At 57.0% G+C, this 22,260-nt stretch overlaps 2 protein-coding genes across 3 annotated transcripts; both read left to right on the top strand.

The window, feature by feature from the left end:
- Positions 1-3,598: 3,598 nt before the first annotated feature.
- ZBTB12 (zinc finger and BTB domain containing 12) lies at positions 3,599-5,368 on the top strand. The gene has a single exon (XM_082664325.1). The coding sequence runs from the start codon at positions 3,622-3,624 to the stop codon at positions 4,999-5,001; it is 1,380 nt and encodes a 459-aa protein (XP_082520451.1). The 5' UTR covers positions 3,599-3,621; the 3' UTR covers positions 5,002-5,368.
- A 1,831-nt stretch (positions 5,369-7,199) lies between these two features.
- On the top strand, positions 7,200-21,723 carry EHMT2 (euchromatic histone lysine methyltransferase 2; the record flags this gene model as incomplete). Of its 2 annotated transcripts, XM_082663824.1 has the most annotated exons (28): positions 7,200-7,266; positions 7,913-7,979; positions 8,076-8,294; positions 8,390-8,643; positions 9,323-9,407; positions 9,496-9,536; positions 9,756-9,911; positions 11,974-12,111; positions 12,232-12,346; positions 12,504-12,605; positions 12,826-12,974; positions 13,059-13,202; positions 13,289-13,524; positions 13,605-13,787; positions 13,911-13,993; positions 14,466-14,572; positions 14,653-14,775; positions 14,863-14,964; positions 16,763-16,867; positions 16,966-17,120; positions 17,206-17,373; positions 17,781-17,925; positions 18,303-18,380; positions 18,756-18,871; positions 18,976-19,062; positions 20,566-20,644; positions 20,784-20,959; positions 21,284-21,723. In XM_082663824.1, the coding sequence occupies 28 exons, from the start codon at positions 7,225-7,227 to the stop codon at positions 21,462-21,464; spliced, it is 3,636 nt and encodes a 1,211-aa protein (XP_082519950.1). In that variant the 3' UTR covers positions 21,465-21,723. The 2 variants fall into 2 exon arrangements, with proteins under 2 accessions (XP_082519950.1, XP_082519949.1); XM_082663823.1 differs by lacking the exon at positions 7,200-7,266 and having other exon boundaries at positions 7,337-7,979.
- Between the last annotated feature and the right edge of the window lie 537 nt (positions 21,724-22,260).

Genomic DNA, 22,260 nt, shown 5'->3' with positions numbered 1-22,260 from the left:
CTACTGCTTAGACATTTCCTACTAGGCCACTGCTCACCTCCATTAGTAACCAAGAGTGGTGCTCTAAGCCCTGAGTTCACTAGTCCTTGACCTCTTCTCCCAAACATACACACAAAAATACATACACCTCTTTTCAGGTTGAAGTTTTGTGGACTGACAGGGCTGGAAGAGGCTTCAGAGGACAAACCTCCATTTCATTGAAGAGAATACTGAAACCTCTGGGGCCTTGAGGACTTCAAACCTGGACTAGAACCTAGATCTTCTGTTCCCTAGCTTCTTTTTTTTTTTGGCTGCACTGGGTCTTCACTGCTGCACGCGGGCTTTCTCTAGTTGCGGTGAGCGGGGGCTACTCTTCATTGTGGCTTCTCATTGCGGTGGCTCTCTTGTTGCAGAGCATGGGCTCTAGGCGCGTGGGCTCAGTAGTTGTGGAGCGTGGGCTCAGTAGTTGTGGCGCACGGGCTTAGTTGCTCCATGGCACGTGGGATCTTCCCGGACCAGGGCTTGAACCCATGCCCCCTGCATTGGCAGGCGGATTCTTAACCACTGCGCCACCAGGGAAGTCCCCCTAGTTTTTTCTTGAATCCTTGGTCAGATTTTATTTCTCAGTCCCACTAAGAATCCTGAATGTATCTGTTCTTGACACCATGCCAAGGCGTTTGGCACTGCCACCCAAGGACGGGAGGGCCTCTCCTTTTACATTGGCAGAAGTTGGGGGCCAAAGGCCAAGGATCTAGACATCCCTGCATGGGGTATGCGGGAAAACAGCCCTACAAGATCTCCCCACCAGACTGTACAGGAAGAGACAGGCTTGTGCACTACAGCTTGTTTCCATATAAAATGGCAACTGGGTGGGCTGGGCATTTGAAGGATTCAGCAGCTGTCAACCCTACCTGCCACCTAGGACCACCTGTCTTAAACTCTAAACTGAGATAAGGACCCCTGTCCCATTCATACTCCCAGAAAGGAAAAGCAGCAAGAAAGGGACAGGATACAAAACTTTACAAACTTAAATTCTTACCTTGACAACTTTTAAAATTTCTGCTCTCACTGGAGTGTGAACAATTCTTCTGAGAAGTTTGGCAGTGAGGGAAAGAAGAGATAAGATATGGGAGCAGATTTTTAGTTAAAGTTCTTTTGAAATTTCAGTCTGTCCCCCAATTAGGCAAAGGAGAAGGGAGCTCTCATTGATTCAGCACCTACTATATGCCAGGCTCAGTTAAACTTCACATTAGCCCTGTGAGGAATCAGGGCCCCTCCAATTCAAAGATAAAGACTCTGTGATTCAGAGAATTAAGTAACTTTCCCAAGGGCCCTTTTCATAAGTAGTGGAATATGGCTTTGAGCCTAGGTGTTGTGTCCAACACAAATGCCTGACAACAAAGATATTTCTACAAAGAGGGCATTTTAGAATAGAGAGAACGAGATGAAGGCAAAAAAAGTCAGAGAATTTAAAAGGGAAAGGCAAAGAGTAGAGGCACCATCTAAACACTGCCCCCACTCCCCTACCAGAGGGCATCCCCTGAGTTCAGGATTCAGTTTAAGTCAGGAACAAACATTTTATGGGTGGATGCTGGCTGGACTGAAGAGGAATGACTTCAACAGTCTTTTATTGTATGACTTTTATTTGCAAAACATAACCCAGGACATAATTCATGCAATCAAGACGTTTACAATCCAACGGGGAAATCAGATATTGAACACATTCCACCAAATTTGATGTGTAAGGAAAATGCTCTAGTCTCCTGGAGAATGTAACAAACAAATCTAGTTGGCAGGAAACAGGGGCTTCTTCACCTGGACTTGGTTGGGTGGGGAAGTGAGGGTAGGTATGAGAGGTGCAAGGAAGAGGGAGGGAAGGGAGCCAGTCTTCGAGGCTGGTGATGAAGCCATGGAGACTGCAGCTCAGTTTGGGAGTGACAGAGAAAGAGAAGGCAAAGGTGCAGAGTTGAGGGAAAGTTTTGTTTAGGGCAGTGGAGCTCTGACCTTATCAGTCTGGTGGAGGAGGCAAGGATGGGAAGGATGCTAATATAAATATCATACTAATATAAATATTCACATAATTAGAAGAATTAGTACTAGGTCTATTTATATAGTAGGGGTGAAATAGTCAAGGTCATCGACCTTACGAGGGCGTTTGCCTTGGCAAGAAATTGGGATCAATTCTGAGAATGGGGGGAAGGGGAGGATAGGTGTGATTTCATAAAATTTTGAGACAGAGGAGAGGAAGTTGAGGACACTGGATTGTTGGGCCTTGCAGAAAGTTAAAATATCTTTTAGGCCGGGAGTGCTGAGTTGGTTACTAGCTTCAGAAGAGTTGGAAAAATCTGGAAGTGTGGCTGGAGGAACTGTGAACATAATCAACAGGGGATGCAGGCGTGGGCAACAGCAACCAACATCTCGATAGCCACGGGGCGGTCTGGGACCCCGGGAGGGGCGGTGGCTGCAACTCCGGCCCCGCTCCGCACAGCTGGGCCAGAGCAGCACCACTCCCGCGAGCAGGTGGCAGCGTCGCCCGCAGGGAGCCAGGCAGACGGGGAGCGCCGGGGGCGGCGGCGCGCATTGGGGGCAGAAGAGCAGGCTGCGCCGCGGGCAGCCGGGAGCGGAAGGCGGGCCCGAGTGAGCGGGCCTCCGCGCGGTATTTGGCACGCACGCGCAGACGGGCCGCGGGGCCCCGAGGCACAGAGGAGGGGGAGCCAGAAAGAGGGGGGTGCGGAACGTATTTCCGCTCTGGCGGACAAATAATACCGGCCAAAGGAGAGGCCAGGCCGTCCGGCCCTTTAACCGTGTGGGGGGGGGGGCTGGTGAAGAAAGGGGGGTCGGGAAAGGGGGAATCCTGCTCCTTTAATTCCCTCCCCTCTTCCTCCTCCCCGAGTTCTCGCCGACGCCGCCGCGCGCGGGGCCTGGAACACACGCCACGAGCCGCCCCCGCCCCTCCCCCCTTACGCCCACGCGGAGCCGGCCCCGCGCGCGCGCCCCGTGCACCCCCGCGCCTGCGCGCTGCCCAGGCCCTGCCCGTGTGTGGGGGCGCAGTCGGCCCCGGGGGGGGTGGGGGAAATAGGGGGGGAAAAAAACAGCGCGCGGAACCCGGCCAGGTGAGAGGCGCGTGCACTCAGGGTCGTGGGGCGGGGGGGGGGGGGGGGGCGTGCCACGGAGTTCTGAACGTTGTGGGGGGGGCCGTGCACGATGCGTGCAGGCAGGCAGGAGACGTGAAAGTCGCGTGCAAACGTGCAAGGGGGGGTGGAGGAATGAGGCAGCGGGTAAAGGGGGCGGGGTGAGAAGAGGCTGCAACCGGGGTCACCCTAGAATCCAGGCCTCTGCTCCCGCTTCCGCCGGCCTTCCCCCGTGGGCGCGCGGGCTCGCCCCATCTTCGCGGGCTGTCGGGCTGGGGGGTGTGGACGCCGCTGCCCCGCCCCCGGGAACCACGCCTCCCTCCTTTCGGAGGGACAGCGCCTCCCCGGGGGCTGGGGAAACTGAGGAAGAGGCTTGAAAACTGGATGATCTGATGCTGGGAGGGCCAGGCAAGAATGGGGGTGCGAGGCCTGGAGCCTTGGCCTAGGAAAGCCGGAGACCTTTGTCTCTGACCGGTTTCCTTCCCAACCAGGGTGGCCCACCCCCGCCACAATGGCCTCTGGGGTGGAAGTCCTGCGCTTCCAGCTGCCCGGCCACGAGGCCGCTACGCTGCGGAACATGAACCAGCTCCGCGCAGAGGAGCGGTTCTGCGACGTGACCATTGTGGCCGACAGCCTCAAGTTCCGCGGCCACAAGGTCATCTTGGCCGCCTGCTCGCCGTTCCTGCGGGACCAGTTCCTGCTGAATCCCAGCTCTGAGTTGCAGGTCTCCCTGATGCACAGTGCACGCATAGTGGCTGACCTGCTCCTTTCTTGCTATACGGGCGCCCTGGAATTCGCCGTCAGGGACATTGTTAACTACCTGACGGCCGCCTCCTACCTGCAGATGGAGCACGTGGTGGAGAAATGCCGGAATGCCCTCAGCCAGTTCATCGAGCCCAAGATAGGCCTCAAAGAGGATGGGGTCAGCGATGCCAGCCTTGTAAGCAGTGTCAGTGCCACCAAATCCCTCCTCCCTCCCGCCAGGACCCCGAAGCCAGCCCCCAAACCCCCACCCCCACCCCCTCTCCCCCCTCCACTCCTGCGGCCTGTGAAGCTGGAGTTCCCGCTGGATGAGGACCTAGAGCTGAAGGCCGAGGAAGAGGATGAGGATGAGGACGAGGACGTGTCTGACATCTGCATCGTCAAGGTGGAATCGGCCTTGGAGGTGGCACACCGGCTCAAACCTCCCGGAGGCCTGGGAGGAGGCCTGGGCATCGGAGGCTCTGTGGGCAGCCACCTTGGCGAGCTGGCCCAGAGCAGCGTGCCCCCCAGCACTGTGGCTCCACCGCAGGGCGTGGTGAAAGCCTGCTACAGCCTGTCCGAGGACGCAGAAGGGGAGGGCCTGCTGTTGATCCCAGGAGGCCGGGCCAGTGTGGGGGCCACCTCAGGCCTGGTGGAGGCAGCAGCGGTGGCCATGGCTGCCCGGGGGGCGGGGGGCAGCCTGGGGGCGGGGGGCAGTCGGGGACCCCTGCCCGGAGGCTTTTCCAGTGGCAATCCCCTAAAGAACATCAAGTGCACCAAGTGCCCGGAAGTGTTCCAGGGCGTGGAGAAGCTGGTCTTCCACATGCGGGCGCAGCACTTCATATTCATGTGCCCGCGCTGCGGCAAGCAGTTCAACCACAGCAGCAACCTCAACCGCCACATGAACGTGCACCGCGGCGTCAAGTCGCACTCGTGTGGCATCTGCGGCAAGTGCTTCACACAGAAGTCCACGCTGCACGACCACCTCAACCTCCACTCGGGAGCGAGGCCCTATCGCTGTTCCTACTGCGATGTGCGCTTCGCTCACAAGCCTGCCATTAGGCGGCACCTCAAGGAGCAGCACGGCAAGACCACGGCCGAGAACGTGCTGGAGGCCAGCGTGGCTGAGATCAACGTCCTCATCCGCTAGCGCTAGCGTGGCAGGCGCTGGGTCCCTGGGCTGGGGGGGAAGGGGGCTCCTTGGTCCAGGAGAATAGGGGGGTGTGGGGGGCAGGGGCAGGCAGGTACGGTGGGGAGCCTGAGCAGACACACACATCCTGAGGGAGGGGCCGGAGATTCCTTAGAGAGAAGACCTTGCCTCTTCAGAAGAAAAGGATGGACAGGGAGAGAGTTCTTTGAGAAGGCCAAGGGAATAGGGGGTCCCAGAGAAAGATTTTCTTCTCTTGGAGGTGCATGGATATGTGGAGGGAGGGAAAACGTCCTATGGGATGAGGAGGGAAAAAGACTGGAAAATATTTTATTCCTGGCTACGGCTGCCCAGGAAGAGGTTCTGGCATTTCGTGAGGTAGGGGGTGGGTGGGTGGGAATTGGGAGGGAATTTGGCAGGAGGCAGCTTACCTGCTCCTGCTTGGACTAGATCCTTGGGAGAGGGAGTGGTAGGGGGAAAGGATTATTGAATTCCGGAAAAGGAAGGGGGAGACAGTTCTTGCATGCTGGGGAAATGGGATGGGTACAAGGCTCACCAAAATTCTAGGGAGAACAAAGGAAGATAGCAGGTAAGAGAATACGGGGGTGAGCATCCTGGGTAGATACTGGGAAGGGGGGTACAATAGCAGGAACTACGAATAGTGGTGGGGGTGGGGGGTAGGGCACTGAGATGAGAGGCGGCAAGGAGGGCTGTTGCGGTGGGGGAGGGAGAGGAGTAGAGACTTATACAGTATTTTTTAAGAAAACAAAACGTATTTTTTAGGATTTTTTCTGGAGTTTGGGGTTTTAGTTTTTCTGCTTTTGTTTTCCACAAAATAAAAAAAAAAAAAACAACTTTTTCTTCTTTATACTCTTATCTGGCAACTGCGTGTAAATGACTATCCCACCCTAGACCACCTCACCCTCTGATGCAATTTTTTAAGTACCCAGAGGACACAACTCACGCAGGTCTCATGCCTGAAGGAGCCTTGAGAGGGGAAGGGGAGTGTGACAAGTGGGCTCCTCTGGCCAGAGACCCTCCCAGTTCTGCATCCTCAACTCCTGGCAGATACCTCACAGCCCAAGTGTTCCGTGATTGTTTGGCGGAGGTGTTAACAAATGACCTACTCTAGTTGAGTTTGGTATCAGGGCTAGGGATGGGGCATAGGCGTGATCATTGTGCCCACCAAAATTGTAAGCTGGAGCCTGAGTTTGGGCGTTTTTGGTCTGGGGAACGGGTTCCTGTCCTGAAGAAAGATAAAAACTACTGGGTTAAGATGCGGAGAAGACTACAATTCCCAGAAAGCTCTGGAATAGTTCTTAACCGAAGAGAACTACAGTTCCCAGAAGGCCTTGAATTGGCCTCAGATGCCCTATACCCTATCCACTTGCCTGTGTCAAATATCGCATGTGAGATACAGCCATTTTCCAAACTTTGACCAGATGTAAATACCTAAAGAGATGGTACTCTAAATACTGCTTTCAAAGTTGTGTGTCCTGGTGTAATATCACTCATACTTCCACTGTCGGCTGGGCTATGACCAACGGAGTGCCTGCTGTGCTTGTGAAGTGTTTGGCAAAAAAAGTTTACTTATTAGAGTGTTACCAGACAGTAATGACTCGGGCCTCTGGGGGCTTACCTGGATCTCTAGTGCATGTGGTGGCGTGACATGTCTGGCATAAATGGAAGAGACATTTAGCCCCAGGTTTTCAAAAGGGATCGCTGCTCCAGGGGACACTTGAAACTGCATGCTAGAACCAGCGAAGAGTAAAGGTGTCCTCCGCGCGTCCCCATCGCCCCCTTCTTGCTCGTTAGAGAAGCAAGGCCAAAACTGAGGCCGAGTCTTCTATCTAGTGACCGAGAAGCTAGAAAGGAACCAGAAGCGGGAGAAGCACACATGGGCAGGACTGGAAATACAGCCAGTGCCGAGAGCCGGGAGGCTCAGTCGCTCTGCTAGTTACCTAAAGCCAGGTGGCAGATGGAGAAGCCACACCTGGACCCAGGCGTGCCTCGCCTTCGGTTCCCAGCTAAGCTGAGGCCAGGAATGGCAGGAATTCTCCCCGGCAGCCCCCAGCTTAGTACAGGAACTGCCATGTCTGAGGCCGCCCTCCGGGGAAAATGGCCAGAAAATGCGTAGTGGCTCCTTTAAGGCTCCTCCTAGCCCTCCTACTCGCCCACGTGACCCGGGGCGGCCGCGCGCCGGCTCGGCCCCCAGCGCAAGCGGCGATGGCGGCGGCGGCGGGAGCTGCAGCGGCGGCGGCCGCCGAGGTGCGGAAGGGGAGGGGGAGAGGCGGGTGCATGCCCGCGCGCGCGCCCGGGGGAAGCGCGCGCCCGTGCAATGCTCCGGGGGTGCATCGGGGCCGGGGGGCCCGGGCGAGACTTGCAGCAATCCGGAGGGCCAGCACCGGGGGCGGATGAGGGGACCAGGGGGTGGGAGGTGGGGGGAGTGGGCACCGAGGCGCGCGTGCAGCCGCCGGCTGCCCCCGAGTGGGCAGCGGGCGCCGGCGCCCCAGGAACACGCGCGAGGGGCACGAGGGGCCGTCCACCGGGCTGGGGGACAGCGGGTGCTGGAGGGGTTGGTGCCCGGGGTCCCCGCGGCCTGGGGGACAAAGGGGGAGAGGCGCGTGCAGCCGGGAGGAGGGGGCGGGGCCGGGGTGCGGAGGCCCCGCCCCCTCCCCCTCCTCTCTTCTCGGTCCCTGAGATGCGGGGTCTACCGAGAGGGAGGGGGCTGATGCGGGCCCGGGGGAGGGGTCGTGCGGCCCCTCCGGGCAGCCGTGGCCGCGGAAGGGGGGGGCCCCATAGAGGAAGAGGTAGGCCCCGGAGCCTCCTGTCTCTTCCCAGGGCCCAGGCGTCCTGGGCCCCTCAACTTCCTACGGGACTGACCAGCTCTCCTATCCCTTGTGTCCCCTCCCAGGGGGAGGCCCCCGCTGAGATGGGGGCGCTGGTGCTGGAGAAGGAGCCCAGAGGAGCCACCGAGAGAGGTGAGTGCAGCAGAAACAGGCCCAATTGGACCTTCACCTCCGCCAGCACAGGATCTCTTGAACCCTTAGCCCTGAACTTTTTCTCTTCCATTACAGTTCATGGCTCTTTGGGGGACACCCCTCGTAGTGAGGAGATCCTGCCCAAGGCCAACCCCGACTCCCTGGAGACTGCTGGTCCCTCATCCCCAGCCTCTGTCACGGTCACCGTCGGCGATGAGGGGGCTGACACACCTGTAGGGGCCACACCACTCATTGGGGATGAACCCGAGAATCTCGAGGGAGATGGGGACCTCCATGGGGGCCGCATCCTGATGGGTGAGAGGCCAGGGAGCCTGGGGGTGAGGTGGGGCATTCTCTGACTTTGTCTTCCCTCTTATCTTGTCTCCTGCCTGCTTGCCTGTGTTTTTCAGGCCATGCCACGAAGTCATTCCCGTCTTCCCCCAGTAAGGGGGGTGCTTGTCCCAGCCGAGCCAAGATGTCAATGACAGGGGCCGGAAAATCACCCCCATCAGTCCAGAGTTTGGCTATGAGGCTGCTGAGTATGCCGGGGGCCCAGGGGGCAACAGCAGCAGGGCCTGAACCCCCTCCGGCCACAGCCAGCCCGGAGGGGCAGCCCAAGGTCCATCGAGCGAGGAAAACCATGTCCAAACCAGGAAATGGACAGGTGAGGCTTAGGGGGAGGTTTGCGGGGGTGGGAGAGACAGGGTAATTAACCGTAAAGCTCTTGTGGGCCGCTTTTTTACAATTTACCTTCAGGTGTTTTCTTCTCCAGTCACTGCTTCACATATTTGCCAAGGCGCTACTGTGTGTCAGTTTCTCTACTGGGGCTTAATCTGGAACAGACAGGTTTCTATCTTCCTGGGGTTTACATTCTTAGGCAGAGGGGAGTAGAAAACACTAATGCTAAAGAGTTAATTATGTAGTTAATGTCTTAATTACTCTTATAATAATGACTAGAGAAACTTCAAACCACTTTTCCTTTCTACCTCAAAGCAGGCCCCAAGGGAACTTCTCCCTTCTTTGAAACTGCCCCTGCTGTTTTAAAGGTTTTACTATGAATCTCTACAGGGAAGGAGCTGAGGGCCACAGAAACATCCGAGGAGGGAAATGACAAGAGCCCCAGAATCTCAGAAGCTTTATGACAGTGTTTTTAGGGCTCTTGGCATCAGTGTTAGATGTGGGATGTGCTTGACACAATTCTTATTATTGGCGCAGAACTTCAGATGGCATTTTTTGAGGGTGTGGCTCACCACCCCACCCCGACCTGGGGCTTGGCTCTAAGCTAATCCAGGCAGAACCATAGATGCTCCCTGCCCCTAAGCGTGCTCCCTCTCTGCCCCCAGCCCCCAGTCCCTGAGAAGCGGCCCCCTGAAGTGCAGCATTTCCGCATGAGTGATGACGTGCACTCGCTGGGGAAGGTGACCTCAGGTCAGTCCCACCCCCTACCTACCTGCGGCTTGCTATGGCCTGTGCTAAGGGTTTAGAGTACAGGCCTCACTCCTTTCTCTCTTTCCAGATGTGGCCAAAAGGAGGAAGCTGAACTCAGGAGGTGGCCTGGTGAGCCAGGAGAGGCAGGGAACAGGGCCTGGGCCTCTCCGCCTGGGGGGCTGCTAGGAGGGATCCTAGGAGCTGGGGCTCCATCTCGCCCTCAAGGGAAATGGGGTGCTGCTAGGAGGTGATCCTAGGAGCTGGGGCTCCATCTCGCCCTCAAGGGAAATGGGGTGTTGGTGAGGGAGTGCCAGCAGCTTCAATTTTTTTCTTTAAATCTTTTTCTAGTCAGAGGAGTTGGGTTCTGCACGGGGTTCGAGAGAAATGACCCTGGAGAAGGGGGACCCCGGGTCCCTGGAGGAGTGGGAAACGGTGGTGGGGGATGACTTCAGCCTCTACTACGATTCCTACTCTGTGGATGAGCGGGTGGACTCTGACAGCAAGGTGAGAGGGAGCCAGCCGCCCTCCCGGCCAGTGCTCCCCCACGTCCAGGGCTCGCTCTCCAATCTTCCTGCCCCACTTCCTTCTCTCTTTCCTTTTCTGAACACCCACTAACTCGCTGCCCCATACTGTCTGTAACTTATTTCCAGCGTGTGCTCTACCCCATACCATCCCCTTGCACCTCTCCACAGTGAAAATCACCATCCTGGACTTCGGGTTTAACATCCCATTTTATGGTTTATTTGTTGTTTGTTTGCTTGTTTATTCCTTTGTTCCTTGTTTGGTTTTATTTCACATATATGTCTGTCTATGCAGCAGAATGCTTAGTCTTGCCTGTTTTGCTTTTCATTCGTTTTATCGTGGAAACTTTCAAATATACACAAAAGAATAGAATAGTGAGCCCCCGGGTAGCCATCACCCACCTCTAAGGATTATCAATACACAGCTGACCTTGACTCATCTCTTCCTCCCCAACACCCACACTTACTGGATTGTTTCAGAGCAAATCGCAGATACCATATCATTTTATCTAGAAATATTTCCACAAGTATCTCTAAACATAAGACCTCTTTCTGTTTCTAAAAAATTTACAAATAATTTTTTTTTTCCGCCGTGCGGTATGTGGGGATCATAGTTCCCCAGCCAGGGATCAAACCCATGCCCCCTGCAGTGGAAGCGGGGAGCCCTTCCACTGGACCACCAGGGAAGTCCCTACAAATGATGCTTTAACACCATCACCTTGCTACCAGTCAGTCTTCACATTTTCTCGGTTGTTTCATAAATGAGTTTTCGTCTGTCAGGTTTCAGTGGGGTCCACACATTGATTTGATTATTTTTCTTAGGTCTCTCTTGATGTATAGGTTCCCTATTTAAAAAAAAAAAAAAAAAACTTGCCATTTATTTATTGAAGAAACCAAGTCGGTTATCCTACAGAATTCTTCACATTTAGGAGTTGGCTGTTTGGGTGGGGATTAACACATAACTCTCTGCCCAATGTTGCATCCCATCAGGCGTGGAACATTTGGTCTTTTATTAGTGAAGTTAAGATCAGTGGATTCAGGGGATATCAGCCTGACTTCATTATAGCGTTTCTAGTTTTTTTTGTTTTTTTTAATCTTTGGCTGTGTTGGGTCTTCGTTGCGTGGGCTTTCTCTAGTTGTGGCGAGCGGGGGCTACTCTTTGTTGCAGTGCGTGGACTTCTCATCGCAGAGGCTTCTCTTCTTGCAGAGCATGGGCTCTAGGTGCACGGGCTTTAGTAGTTGTGGTACATGGGCTCAGTAGTTGTGGCTCGCGGGCTCTAGAGCACAGGCTCAGTAGTTGTGGCGCACGGGCTTAGTTGCTCCTCAGCATGTGATTTCTTCCCGGACCAGGGCTCGAACCCATGTCCCCTGCATTGGCAGGCAGATTCTTAACTGCTGCACCACCAGGGAAGCCCCTCTAATTCGTTTTTCATTTAGTGTATTCAGTCTTGCCTGTTTATGAGCTTCATCAAGAGTCTTCTACTATACGTGTGTTATCTAGAACGTATTCCTTTCTTTTCCTGTTTACTATTATGTTGCAGAGATTCATCATGTTGTTGCATGTCACCATAGCGCCTTTTTTTTTTTTTTTTTTTTTTGCGGTACATGGGCCTCTCACTGTTGTGGCCTCTCCCATTGCGGAGCACAGGCTCCGAACACACAGGCTCAGTGGCCATGGCTCACGGGCCCAGCCGCTCCGCGGCATGTGGGATCCTCCCGGACCGGGGCACAAACCCGTGTCCCCTGCATCGGCAGGCGGACGCTCAACCACTGCGCCACCAGGGAAGCCCCAGCACCTTATTTTTTATTACAGTATAATATGCTACACCTCCTCTCCGTATCCAGCCCTTTCCTTCCTTTCCTGTTCACACTCATCATCACCACGGAGCCATCCGTGGAGAATTGTTGTTTTCTTGATCCAGCCTCATTCTCTGAGTCCCGGGGGTCGGATGTGTCCTGCTCTGCCTGTCTCCCATGTTCCCCCCAGCAGACAGCTGTGGCCTGGGGGTCACTGTTTCTTCAGCCTCACTTTGCCTCTCTTCCAGTCTGAGGTCGAAGCTCTGGCTGAACAACTGAGTGAGGAAGAGGAAGAGGAGGAGGAGGAAGAGGAGGAGGAGGAAGAGGAGGAGGAGGAAGAGGAAGAGGAGGAGGAAGATGAAGAGTCAGGCAATCAGTCTGACAGGGTAGAACTGGAGGCTGGCGTCCCCGGAGGAGTGGGGACTTTGGGGACAGCGGTCTGAGTCCTCAAAGGAGGCGTTTATGGGCTGGGGGCCGGGCTCTTTAACGCTCTTCCTCCCCCACAGAGTGGTTCCAGCGGCCGGCGCAAAGCCAAAAAGAAATGGCGGAAGGACAGCCCGTGGGTGAAGCCATCACGGAAACGGCGGAAGCGGGAGCCTCCGAGGGCCAAGGAGCCACGAGGTGAGAAGGCTCCTCTGTTTCGGGGTCCCCTCCTGCAGCCCCCTCCCGGTCCCCAGAGAGCATGCACGCACACACACGCTAGCATGCACGCCCGCATGTACCCCCGCATCCAGGCACCTGTGAGCTCGCACTCTCACTCTCTCTGTCTCTGTGTCAGGAGTGAATGGTGTGGGCTCCTCAGGCCCCAGTGAGTACATGGAGGTCCCTCTGGGGTCCCTGGAGCTGCCCAGCGAGGGGACCCTCTCTCCCAACCACGCTGGTAATTGCCAATTGCCGGGATAGGGAGCCACTAGGGGGCGCCCTCGGGGCCGGAGGGAATGGGGAGGAGGGGAACCCCGCTGGAGCTGGGGTGTCCGTGGCCAGACTTTGGGGGTTCTGGAGCACGGAGGGAAAGTCAGGGCGGGGGTGAGAGGCCCCAGGAGGGGTCCTGGTGGGTGAGAGGCTGGGCCTCCCTCAGCTCCCTCTATCCTCCATCCAAGGGGTGTCCAATGACACATCTTCGCTGGAGACAGAGCGTGGGTTTGAGGAGTTGCCCCTCTGCAGCTGCCGCATGGAGGCACCCAAGATAGACCGCATCAGCGAGAGAGCGGGGCACAAGTGCATGGCCACGGAGAGCGTGGATGGAGAGGTGGGCCTCTGGGCTGGTAGGTGACAGGGCATCCAGCCCCAGAGCCCAGCCTCACCTTCTGTCACCCATCCTCACTGCACACAGCTGTCGGGCTGCAACGCTGCAATCCTGAAGCGGGAGACCATGAGACCGTCCAGCCGCGTGGCACTGATGGTGCTCTGTGAGACCCACCGTGCCCGCATGGTCAAACACCACTGCTGCCCAGGCTGTGGCTACTTCTGCACGGCGGTGAGTGACCAGTGGGACAGACAGGCAGCATGCCCCATGGGGGTAGGGGCTCCCAGAGCCTGGCCACATTGTTTTCCTGCCCCCAGGGCACCTTCCTGGAGTGTCACCCCGACTTCCGAGTGGCCCACCGCTTCCACAAGGCCTGTGTGTCCCAGCTGAACGGGATGGTCTTCTGTCCCCACTGTGGGGAGGATGCATCTGAGGCCCAGGAGGTGACCATCCCCCGGGGGGATGGGGTGACCCCACCGGCTGGCACTGCAGCCCCTGCCCCCCCGCCCCTGGCCCAGGATGCCCCTGGGAGAGCGGACACTTCCCAGCCCAGGTACTGGCTTTGCCCTTCCCTTCTGTCTGCTCCCTGCCCCAGTCCCCGTCTCCCCTGAACGTTCACGCCTTCTCCCACAGCGCCCGGATGCGAGGACAGGGGGAGCCCCGGCGTCCACCCTGCGACCCCCTGACTGACACCATCGACAGCTCGGGGCCCTCCCTAACCCTGCCCAATGGGGGCTGCCTCTCAGCTGTGGGGCTGCCACCTGGCCCAGGCCGGGAGGCCCTGGAAAAGGCCCTGGTCATCCAGGAGTCAGAGAGGTGAGTAGGGGTTTCCCTCGGGCACAGCAGCTAGGACCGGGGCTGGAAGTGTGGAGCTGCAGGTGTGGGGACCGATGCTTGAATCTGAGGAGTCAACCCCCTCTCCCTCCCTCACCACGGCAGGCGGAAGAAACTCCGTTTCCACCCCCGGCAGCTGTACCTGTCCGTGAAGCAGGGGGAGCTGCAGAAGGTGATCCTGATGCTGTGTGAGTATCACTCCTTCGTTCAGCAAACCCTGCCTGAGCACCGATTATGTACCAGTCACTGGACTCGGGGCCAGGACGGCAGCAATGAGGGACATCGTCCTTGCCCTGAAGGACTTCGTGTGGTGGGGGAATAACCTGTGATGATGGGGACTGGGGACTGTTCTGAGTGCTTTGCACGTTCACTCACTTAAATCTTCCCAGCGGAGGCCCAGAGAGGTTAACTACCTTGCCCAGTGCACAGCAGTACTAAGGGGCAGGGGCAGGGCCGTTTGAACTCAGGCAGAGCTGGTGCTCTTAACTTCTTACCCTGATCAGTGCCGTGCTGCAGTGCAGGTGAGCACAAAGAAGGCCCAGGAGGGCCCCTGACTCAGGTTGGGGCCCTGAGAAACCTTCCTGGAGGAGGTGCCACCCGCCCCCTAGCTTGCTTACCACCTGTCCCTCCCTCTCCCGGTGTGGCGGGCCCTCCCCGCAGTGGACAACCTGGACCCCAACTTCCAGAGCGACCAGCAGAGCAAGCGCACACCCCTGCACGCGGCTGCCCAGAAGGGCTCTGTGGAGATCTGCCACGTACTGCTGCAGGTCAGCGCGGGCCCAGCCCTAGGACCCCCTCCCCTGCCCAGCCCCTCCCTGGTGCCAGCCTGCGTGCCCCCTCCTTGCAGGCTGGGGCGAACATCAATGCTGTGGACAAGCAGCAGCGGACGCCGCTGATGGAGGCCGTGGTGAACAACCACCTGGAGGTGGCTCGCTACATGGTGCAGCGCGGGGGCTGCGTCTACAGCAAGGTGCGCGGCCGGGCAGGCCGGGGCCGGGGCTCAAGGCCTGGGCTTGAGGTGCCAGCCAGCCGGCTCATCTGCCTGCATCGCCCTCAGGAGGAAGACGGCTCCACCTGCCTCCACCACGCAGCCAAAATTGGGAATCTGGAGATGGTCAGCCTGCTGCTCGGCACGGGACAGGTGGACGTCAACGCCCAGGTCAGCGGCCGGGCTTCTGGCCCAGCCCCCTGGGGTCCTTGCCTCAGCCTCAGGCTTTAGGTCCCCTTTCTCCCTCGTCTGACCTTCGACCCTTTCCCTGCATTTCACACTGTTCCAGTCTGTCCCCGTCTCTTTTTCCCCCTTCATTTGTATTTCTCTTCATTCTCTTCTGTTTTCTTTTTTCTCCTTATCACTTTTCAAAATGAGTTGCGGCCTTCATCTCTGGAACTGTCCAGTGAGATTCCTTACTAAGTCAGTTTTTCGTGTGTTGAAGGTGTTTTAGTCTGTGTCATTCTTCTTGATCTTTGGGTTTTTTTATTTAATTAATTTTTATTAGAGCATAGTTGCTTTACAATGTTGTGTTAGTTTCTTCCGTACAGCAAAATGAATCATCTATACATACACATGCATCCTGTCTTTTTTGGATTTCCTTCCCATTTAGGTCACCACATGTGTTAGGTTCCCTGTGCTATGCAGTATGTCCTCGTTAGTTGTCTATTTTATACATAGTATCAATAGCGTATATGTGTCAATCCCAATCTCCCAGTTCCTCCCACCCTCCCCTTGGTATCCACACATTTGTTCTCTACGTCTGTCTCTATTTCTGCTTTGCAAATAAGATCATCTGTACCATTTTTCTAGATTCCACATATATGAGTTAATATACGATATTTGTTTTTCTCTTTCTGATTTCCTCCACTCTGTAGGACACTCTCTAGGTCCATCCGTGTCTCTACAAATGACCCAATTTTGTTCCTTTTTATGGCTGAGTAATATTCCATTGTATCTTTGTGCCATATCTTCTTCATCTATTTCTCTGTCGATGGGCACTTAGGTTGCTTCCTTGTCCTGGCTGTTGTAAATAGCGCTGCAGTGAACATTGGGGTGCCCTTCTTGATCTTTGAATTATTCTGTCCCTTGTCCAGAAGAAGCCCCTTGCCATAGGCTCCTGTGACTTTTGAAATGACCCAGTGGCCTTTGAGAGCATCCTTTTCAGCACCTATCCTGCCCCCAACTCAGGATCTACCATTTCTCTAAGAAACTCTGGTTCCTTTAAATGGGAAATATTTTTTCGAGACTACAGTTTGTGTACCTAGGGGTGGTCATTGTCGTTGGGTCCCTGCTTCTAGGACTTTTGAGTGGGCAGATCGAGGAAATAATGTATTTTTTCTTTTAATTTTTTATTTTTTTTAAATTTATTTATTTATGTATTTATTTATTGGCTGTGTTGGGTCTTCTTTGCTGCACGCGGGCTTTCCCTAGCTGCGGTGAGCGGGGGCTACTCTTTGTTGCGGCGAGCAGGCTTCTCATTACGGTGGCTTCTCTTTGTTGCGGAGCACGGGCTCTAGGCGCGCGGGCTGCAGTAGTTGTGGCTCGTGGCCTCAGTAGTTGTGGCTTGCGGGCTCTAGAGCGCAGGCTCAGTAGTTGTGGCGCACGAGCTTAGTTGCTCCGTGGCATGTGGGATCTTCCTGGACCAGGGCTCGAACCTGTGTCCCCTGCGTTGGCCCGCAGATTCTTAACCACCGCGCCACCAGGGAAGTCCCAAGGAAATACATACTTTTTAAAAAGAGAAAAATCACTTCGCGGCCTTGAGCAATAGACGTTTACTAGTCCCATCTTGTAAACGAGGAAACTGAGACCCAGAGCCGTTAAATGATTTGCCCAGGGTTCCACAGCCTGTGAGTGGTGGGACTCTGAGTGTGAGTCTAGCTCCGGAGCCTGTGCTCTTGACCCCATCTGTTTGGGTGAGCAGGGCTGGAGCTGCCTCTCCACGCTCCTCCTTCCCCCCCACCCACAGGACAGTGGGGGGTGGACGCCCATCATCTGGGCCGCAGAGCACAAGCACATCGAGGTGATCCGCATGCTGCTGACACGGGGTGCCGACGTCACCCTCACAGACAATGTGAGAGTTTGGTCGGGATACGGGAGGTGGGTTCAGCCCCCCCGCCCCTGAGCAAGGTGCCGGCTGGGTTCACACCTCTCCCCCTGCCACCTCCACAGGAGGAGAACATCTGCCTGCACTGGGCCTCGTTCACCGGCAGCGCCGCCATCGCAGAGGTTCTCCTGAATGCCCGCTGCGACCTCCACGCTGTCAACTACCACGGGGACACGCCCCTACACATCGCAGCCCGGGAGAGCTACCACGACTGCGTGCTGTGAGTCTCCACCCCTCCCCCACCTGGACACTCCTCTGCCCCCTCTCACAGCCCCGGACCCCACAGGCTTCCCGTCCCCTCCCAGGTTGTTCCTGTCACGCGGGGCAAACCCTGAGCTGCGGAACAAGGAGGGGGACACGGCGTGGGACCTGACCCCCGAGCGCTCTGACGTGTGGTTTGCACTCCAGCTCAACCGCAAGCTGCGGCTCGGGGTGGGAAATCGGGCCATCCGCACTGAGAAGATCATCTGCCGGTGAGCCTGGGCTCTCTCTTTACCCGGAGCGACCTCCGCCCCCTCCCCTGGCCCCTAGAATCCTCTGAGCCCCCCAAACCACCTCTGCCCCCCATCCGCCTGCCACACGCACACGTCAACTAGATGCACCAAATAAAAACAGGGACCATCCCGCTGAATTAGAATTTCGGGTGAGCAGCGCATACTTTTTTAACGTTAGGAGGGTCCCATGCAGTATTTGGGACATACCTGTACTGAAAAATTGTTCCTTGATACCCTGAAATTCAGATTTCACTGAGTGTCCTGCCTTTGATCTGGGAACCTTACTCCCCACGCCCCAGTGAACCCCCAGAACCACCCTCTTCCCTCACCCAGCCCTCTCCCCACCTAGGGGAGTCCTCACCCACCTCCATCTCCCCTCCTGCCAGGGACGTGGCTCGGGGCTATGAGAACGTGCCCATTCCCTGTGTCAACGGTGTGGACGGGGAGCCCTGCCCCGAGGATTACAAGTACATCTCGGAGAACTGCGAGACGTCCACCATGAACATCGACCGCAACATCACCCACCTACAGGTGAGTGCAGGGCCCTCCCTGGGCCCTCCTCCCAAAGGGACACCCAGAGCCACCAAGTACAGCTGGGCACACTGTGGGCCAACGAGGGCACCTGGCCAAGGTGGTGGGGCTGAAAGGGAGCTCCGGTGTGGGCTTGCATCCACCTAGGGAGGGCGTCCTTTTTCTAGGACACGTGAAGGTATCACATGGGCTCATGGTGGCCCTAGAGACACCCCCATCAGCAACATCTTGATTCCCCCTCATCCCGGGACCATCACCATCACTGTCCTACAAGGTGGACCCTAGAGAAAGGACAGCAGTTGTGGGGCAGGGAGCACTGGAAGCTGAGGGGCCGAGGCCAATTCTGGGGGGTGAGCTGACCCTACCTCCCGCCCCAGCACTGCACATGCGTGGATGACTGCTCCAGCTCCAACTGCCTGTGTGGCCAGCTCAGCATTCGCTGCTGGTATGACAAGGTACGTGCCCTCGCCCTGGCCGCACACACACTCATCCACTCCTTTGGGGGAGCTGGCCTCTGACACCAACTCTCTGGGACCTTGTCCCTCACCTTCTACCCTGTGGGGGAAGCAGCAAAGAGGGCAGGGCGAGACCTGGGATTCCTAGGCTGTTGCCAGGACAGAGAGGGGCCTGGCCCAGATATATGCAAACACAGGGCGAGGGTTGCCTGTTTCCTGTTGGATAAACTAAGAGCATATGTGGCCTCCCCCAGCCTGTCCTCCCTGTGTCTGGGTTGGGGTCAGCAGTGGATTTTTCTGTGAAGTCTTGGGAGTCCTGGGCAGCTGAGGTGGGCACCACACAGAAACCACTGTCCTCCCCTCCCTCAACCCCAGGACGGGCGGCTGCTCCAGGAATTTAACAAGATCGAGCCCCCGCTGATTTTTGAGTGTAACCAGGCGTGCTCCTGCTGGAGAAACTGCAAGAACCGGGTAGTGCAGAGTGGCATCAAGTGAGGCCCAGCCCCTCAGCTCCCCTCGCTCCCCTTTCTCCTTTCTCTCCCTCGGGGCGCTTCCAGGTCACGCCACTGAGTATCACCCTCTCTCCCACCCCCAGGGTGCGACTGCAGCTCTACCGCACAGCCAAGATGGGCTGGGGGGTCCGAGCCCTGCAGACCATTCCCCAGGGGACTTTCATTTGCGAGTGAGTGGTGGGGAAGGGGTACTTTGGCTCCTGGGGGCGTGGGGCTGGATGCAGGGCCACGGCTGACTCCCAGGCCTCCCTCTCTGCCCTCCTCCCTGACGGGTCCCAGCTCTTCCTGCTGCCCCCGCTCCAGCCAGCCTCCTCTGACCCCCATCCCCAAGCCTCCGCTCTGGCCAGACCGCAGTGCCTGCGTCTCTCCCTCCCCTTCGGTGTATTTCCGACCCTCACACTCCCTCTCCCCTGCCCTTCCCAACTGCGGGAAGCCCCGGTTTCACAGACAGACAGAGCTGGGTGTCCTTGGCCAAGTTCACAACCTCTCTGAGCCTCATTTTTCTTGTCTGCAAAATGGAGGTGATAACAGCTGCCTTTCTGTCCACCTCATCAGGGGCCTCAGGCCTCTCCATCCATCAATTCTTTCTCTTCCCATTATCCGTTACCTCTTCCTTCCCCTAGCTTTTACTCCATAGCCTTCAAACGTAATCTAGGTCTCCTTTGGCCTTAAAAAAAAGAAGAAGAAAAAAAAAGAAAGAGTCCTCCAGCCCCAATTGCCTATTTAAGAGACCATTCATTTTTCCTCCATCATGTCATCTCTCAATTTGACTGAGGCAAGCGACCCCTGCCTCCTGGGCCTCAGTTTCCCCATCATCCATTCACTGCTCATCCCTGTCCACATCTGCCTTTACCCTCACCCCTCTGCTGATGCCGCCTCGCAGCAGTCCTACTCCCTGACCCGTGTGTCTCAATCCTCATTCTCCTGGCACCTGCCACCCCCCTCAGCTCTGGCTCCCATGACACCGTCCTCACCTGCGACCCATCCATTCTTCCTCTTCACCAGCTCCTCTCCCTCTACTTTCCAAACGTGGGTGTGCTCACCCCCAGTTCTTCGTAGCTCCTGCGGCTCCGTCCCCTCCCTGCTGTCCTCACCCCTCTCCTGTCCTCAGCCCAGCGTTGCCCCCACCTGCTGGGTGATCCCTAGTCCACAAACCCCCGTGTCTACGCCTGAACAGATTTCCCCACCCAGGCCAACTGCCCACAGATACTGATCCCTTCACCCCAGAGGCTGGGCGCCGCCGCGCTCACCCGAGTCATCCTCTGGTGCGGCTCGAGCCCCTCCCTCTAACTTCCCCACCACTGCTTCTCCAGCTCATCCTGGCCCCACTCTGTCGGTCCTGCCTGTTGATCTAGTTGTCTGGTGGGACCCCAGTGGCGGGAGTGTGTCCTGTGTGTACCCTCACGTGCCTGTGTCCCCAGGTTCCTCCTCCTGTACCCCCCTTCTGGGTGGGGGCCACCCACCCCCTCCCTCCCAGATAATGTCTGCTATCCTTGGGGGCCCACTGTGCCTTGGGTCGCCCACCCCAGTCCCAGCTGTGCTGATCTGTGAGATTCACAGACAGCTGACAAACAGTGGAAGAGGAATCCTGGGGCTGTGAGGAGAGACAGGGCCTGGAGCCTGCTCCCGGTAATGCCTGCTCACCTCCAGAACCACCACTCCCTGCCCAACAGGTATGTCGGCGAGCTGATCTCCGATGCTGAGGCTGACGTGAGAGAGGATGATTCTTACCTCTTCGACTTAGACAACAAGGTGGGCAGGAGACCCCTCTGCCGCCCTCCTCTCAGCAGATGGAAACCCGAGGAGGAGGGGCTGGGTGGTCAGCGGGGTGGGGAGGTTGGCCCAGCCAGCGGGGTGGTGGTAGATGTGACGAATGACGCCCTCCCATCAGGATGGAGAGGTGTACTGCATCGACGCCCGTTACTACGGCAACATCAGCCGCTTCATCAACCACTTGTGTGACCCCAACATCATCCCCGTGCGGGTCTTCATGCTGCACCAAGACCTGCGATTTCCACGCATTGCCTTCTTCAGCTCCCGAGACATCCGGGCCGGGGAGGAACTGGGGTGAGGCGCCCTGCGGCTCGGCCAGGGTGTGGGAGATGCAGCGAGCCCAGGACCCAAAGCGGGCGGCTGGCGAGTGCCTGGTTTCCAGGCATGGATTAGAGCAGAGCTTGTCCGATGTCACTGTAAACAGTCCTGAGCCTCACAGATTCTGAGTCAGTAGGTTTGGGATGGGGCCTGAAGAATCTTCACTTCTAACAAGCTACCAGGCAGTGCTGGTGTCGCAGGTGCATTAGAACAGAGGAGGGCTTAGAGCCCCTCCGAAGATGGGGGTGGATGCTTTGGAGTGGGTCTGGGTCCCACAGACCTCTTGTGCTTCTCTGACAGGTTTGACTATGGTGACCGCTTCTGGGACATCAAAAGCAAATATTTCACCTGCCAGTGTGGCTCTGAGAAGTGCAAGCACTCAGCTGAGGCCATTGCCCTGGAGCAGAGCCGCCTGGCCCGCCTGGATCCCCACCCCGAGCTGCTGCCTGAGCTCGGCTCCCTGCCCCCCGTCAACCCCTGAGAGAGGACCACGACCGCCACCCCAAGCCCTGGACAGCCAGCTCCGCCACTTGCTGCCCACACCTGGGGGTGCTACCGTCTCCTCTCCCCCTACCCCTTTGCACATTCCTCAGTTAGATCCCAGCCAGGCCCTGGAGGTCTGACAGCCCCTCTCTCCCAGAGCTGGTTCCTCCCTGGGAGGGTGACTTCAGGGCTGGCCACACCCCTGTTCCCCACCCTCAGCTGAAGTCTAATGAATTGAAGTTGGGTGTCTGTGCTAATCGGTTTCCTTTGTTCTCAATAAATGTTGGGTTTATAATAAACTGGGTGACTGTTGGCGGAAAAGCACACACAGCCAGAGGGAATGTGGGTCCAAGGGGCAGAAAGAGGATGAGAAGCAGGCTGGACAGGTGTGGCTGGTGTGGTTACCCTCCAGGGGAGGGGGAGGGTTGTGAGGGGATTACTGGGGGGCAGGGTCTAGTCAAGGGCAAATCTCATCTCCACACTTAATCTTTGGCAGGAGGGTGTAGGCATGACTGTACTATGATTGAAGTAGTTTGCAAAATTCTGAAGGGTTTTCTTAGAGCGTGGGAGTCCTTCAGGCCATGGTCCATGAGGCCCGAGCAAGCAGCCCTGACCTGACCCACGTACCGGGCTTGCCTTCCAGCTTCCAGCCCTCCAGCACAGAGTCTAGAAGGAGGAACTAGAGTGTGTCGGGGACCACAGGCAGGGGTGGGGCTGTGACGTGAGGGCGGGAGGGCGGGGCTGGTGGCAGGTGAGCTGCCAGGTCTCCCAGGCTCCAATCACTCTGGAGACTG

This window comes from Grampus griseus, assembly GCF_964374135.1.
Source record: "Grampus griseus genome assembly, chromosome: 10".
Lineage (NCBI taxonomy): Eukaryota > Metazoa > Chordata > Mammalia > Artiodactyla > Delphinidae > Grampus > Grampus griseus.
The sequence above is the reverse complement of the archived record's forward strand: the minus strand, read 5'-3'. Positions and strand labels throughout refer to the sequence as shown.

What these genes read in the sequence shown, in the direction of transcription:
- ZBTB12 (XM_082664325.1), top strand. Translation starts at nt 3,622, where the DNA reads ATGGCCTCTGGGGTGGAAGTCCTGCGCTTCCAGCTGCCCGGCCACGAG.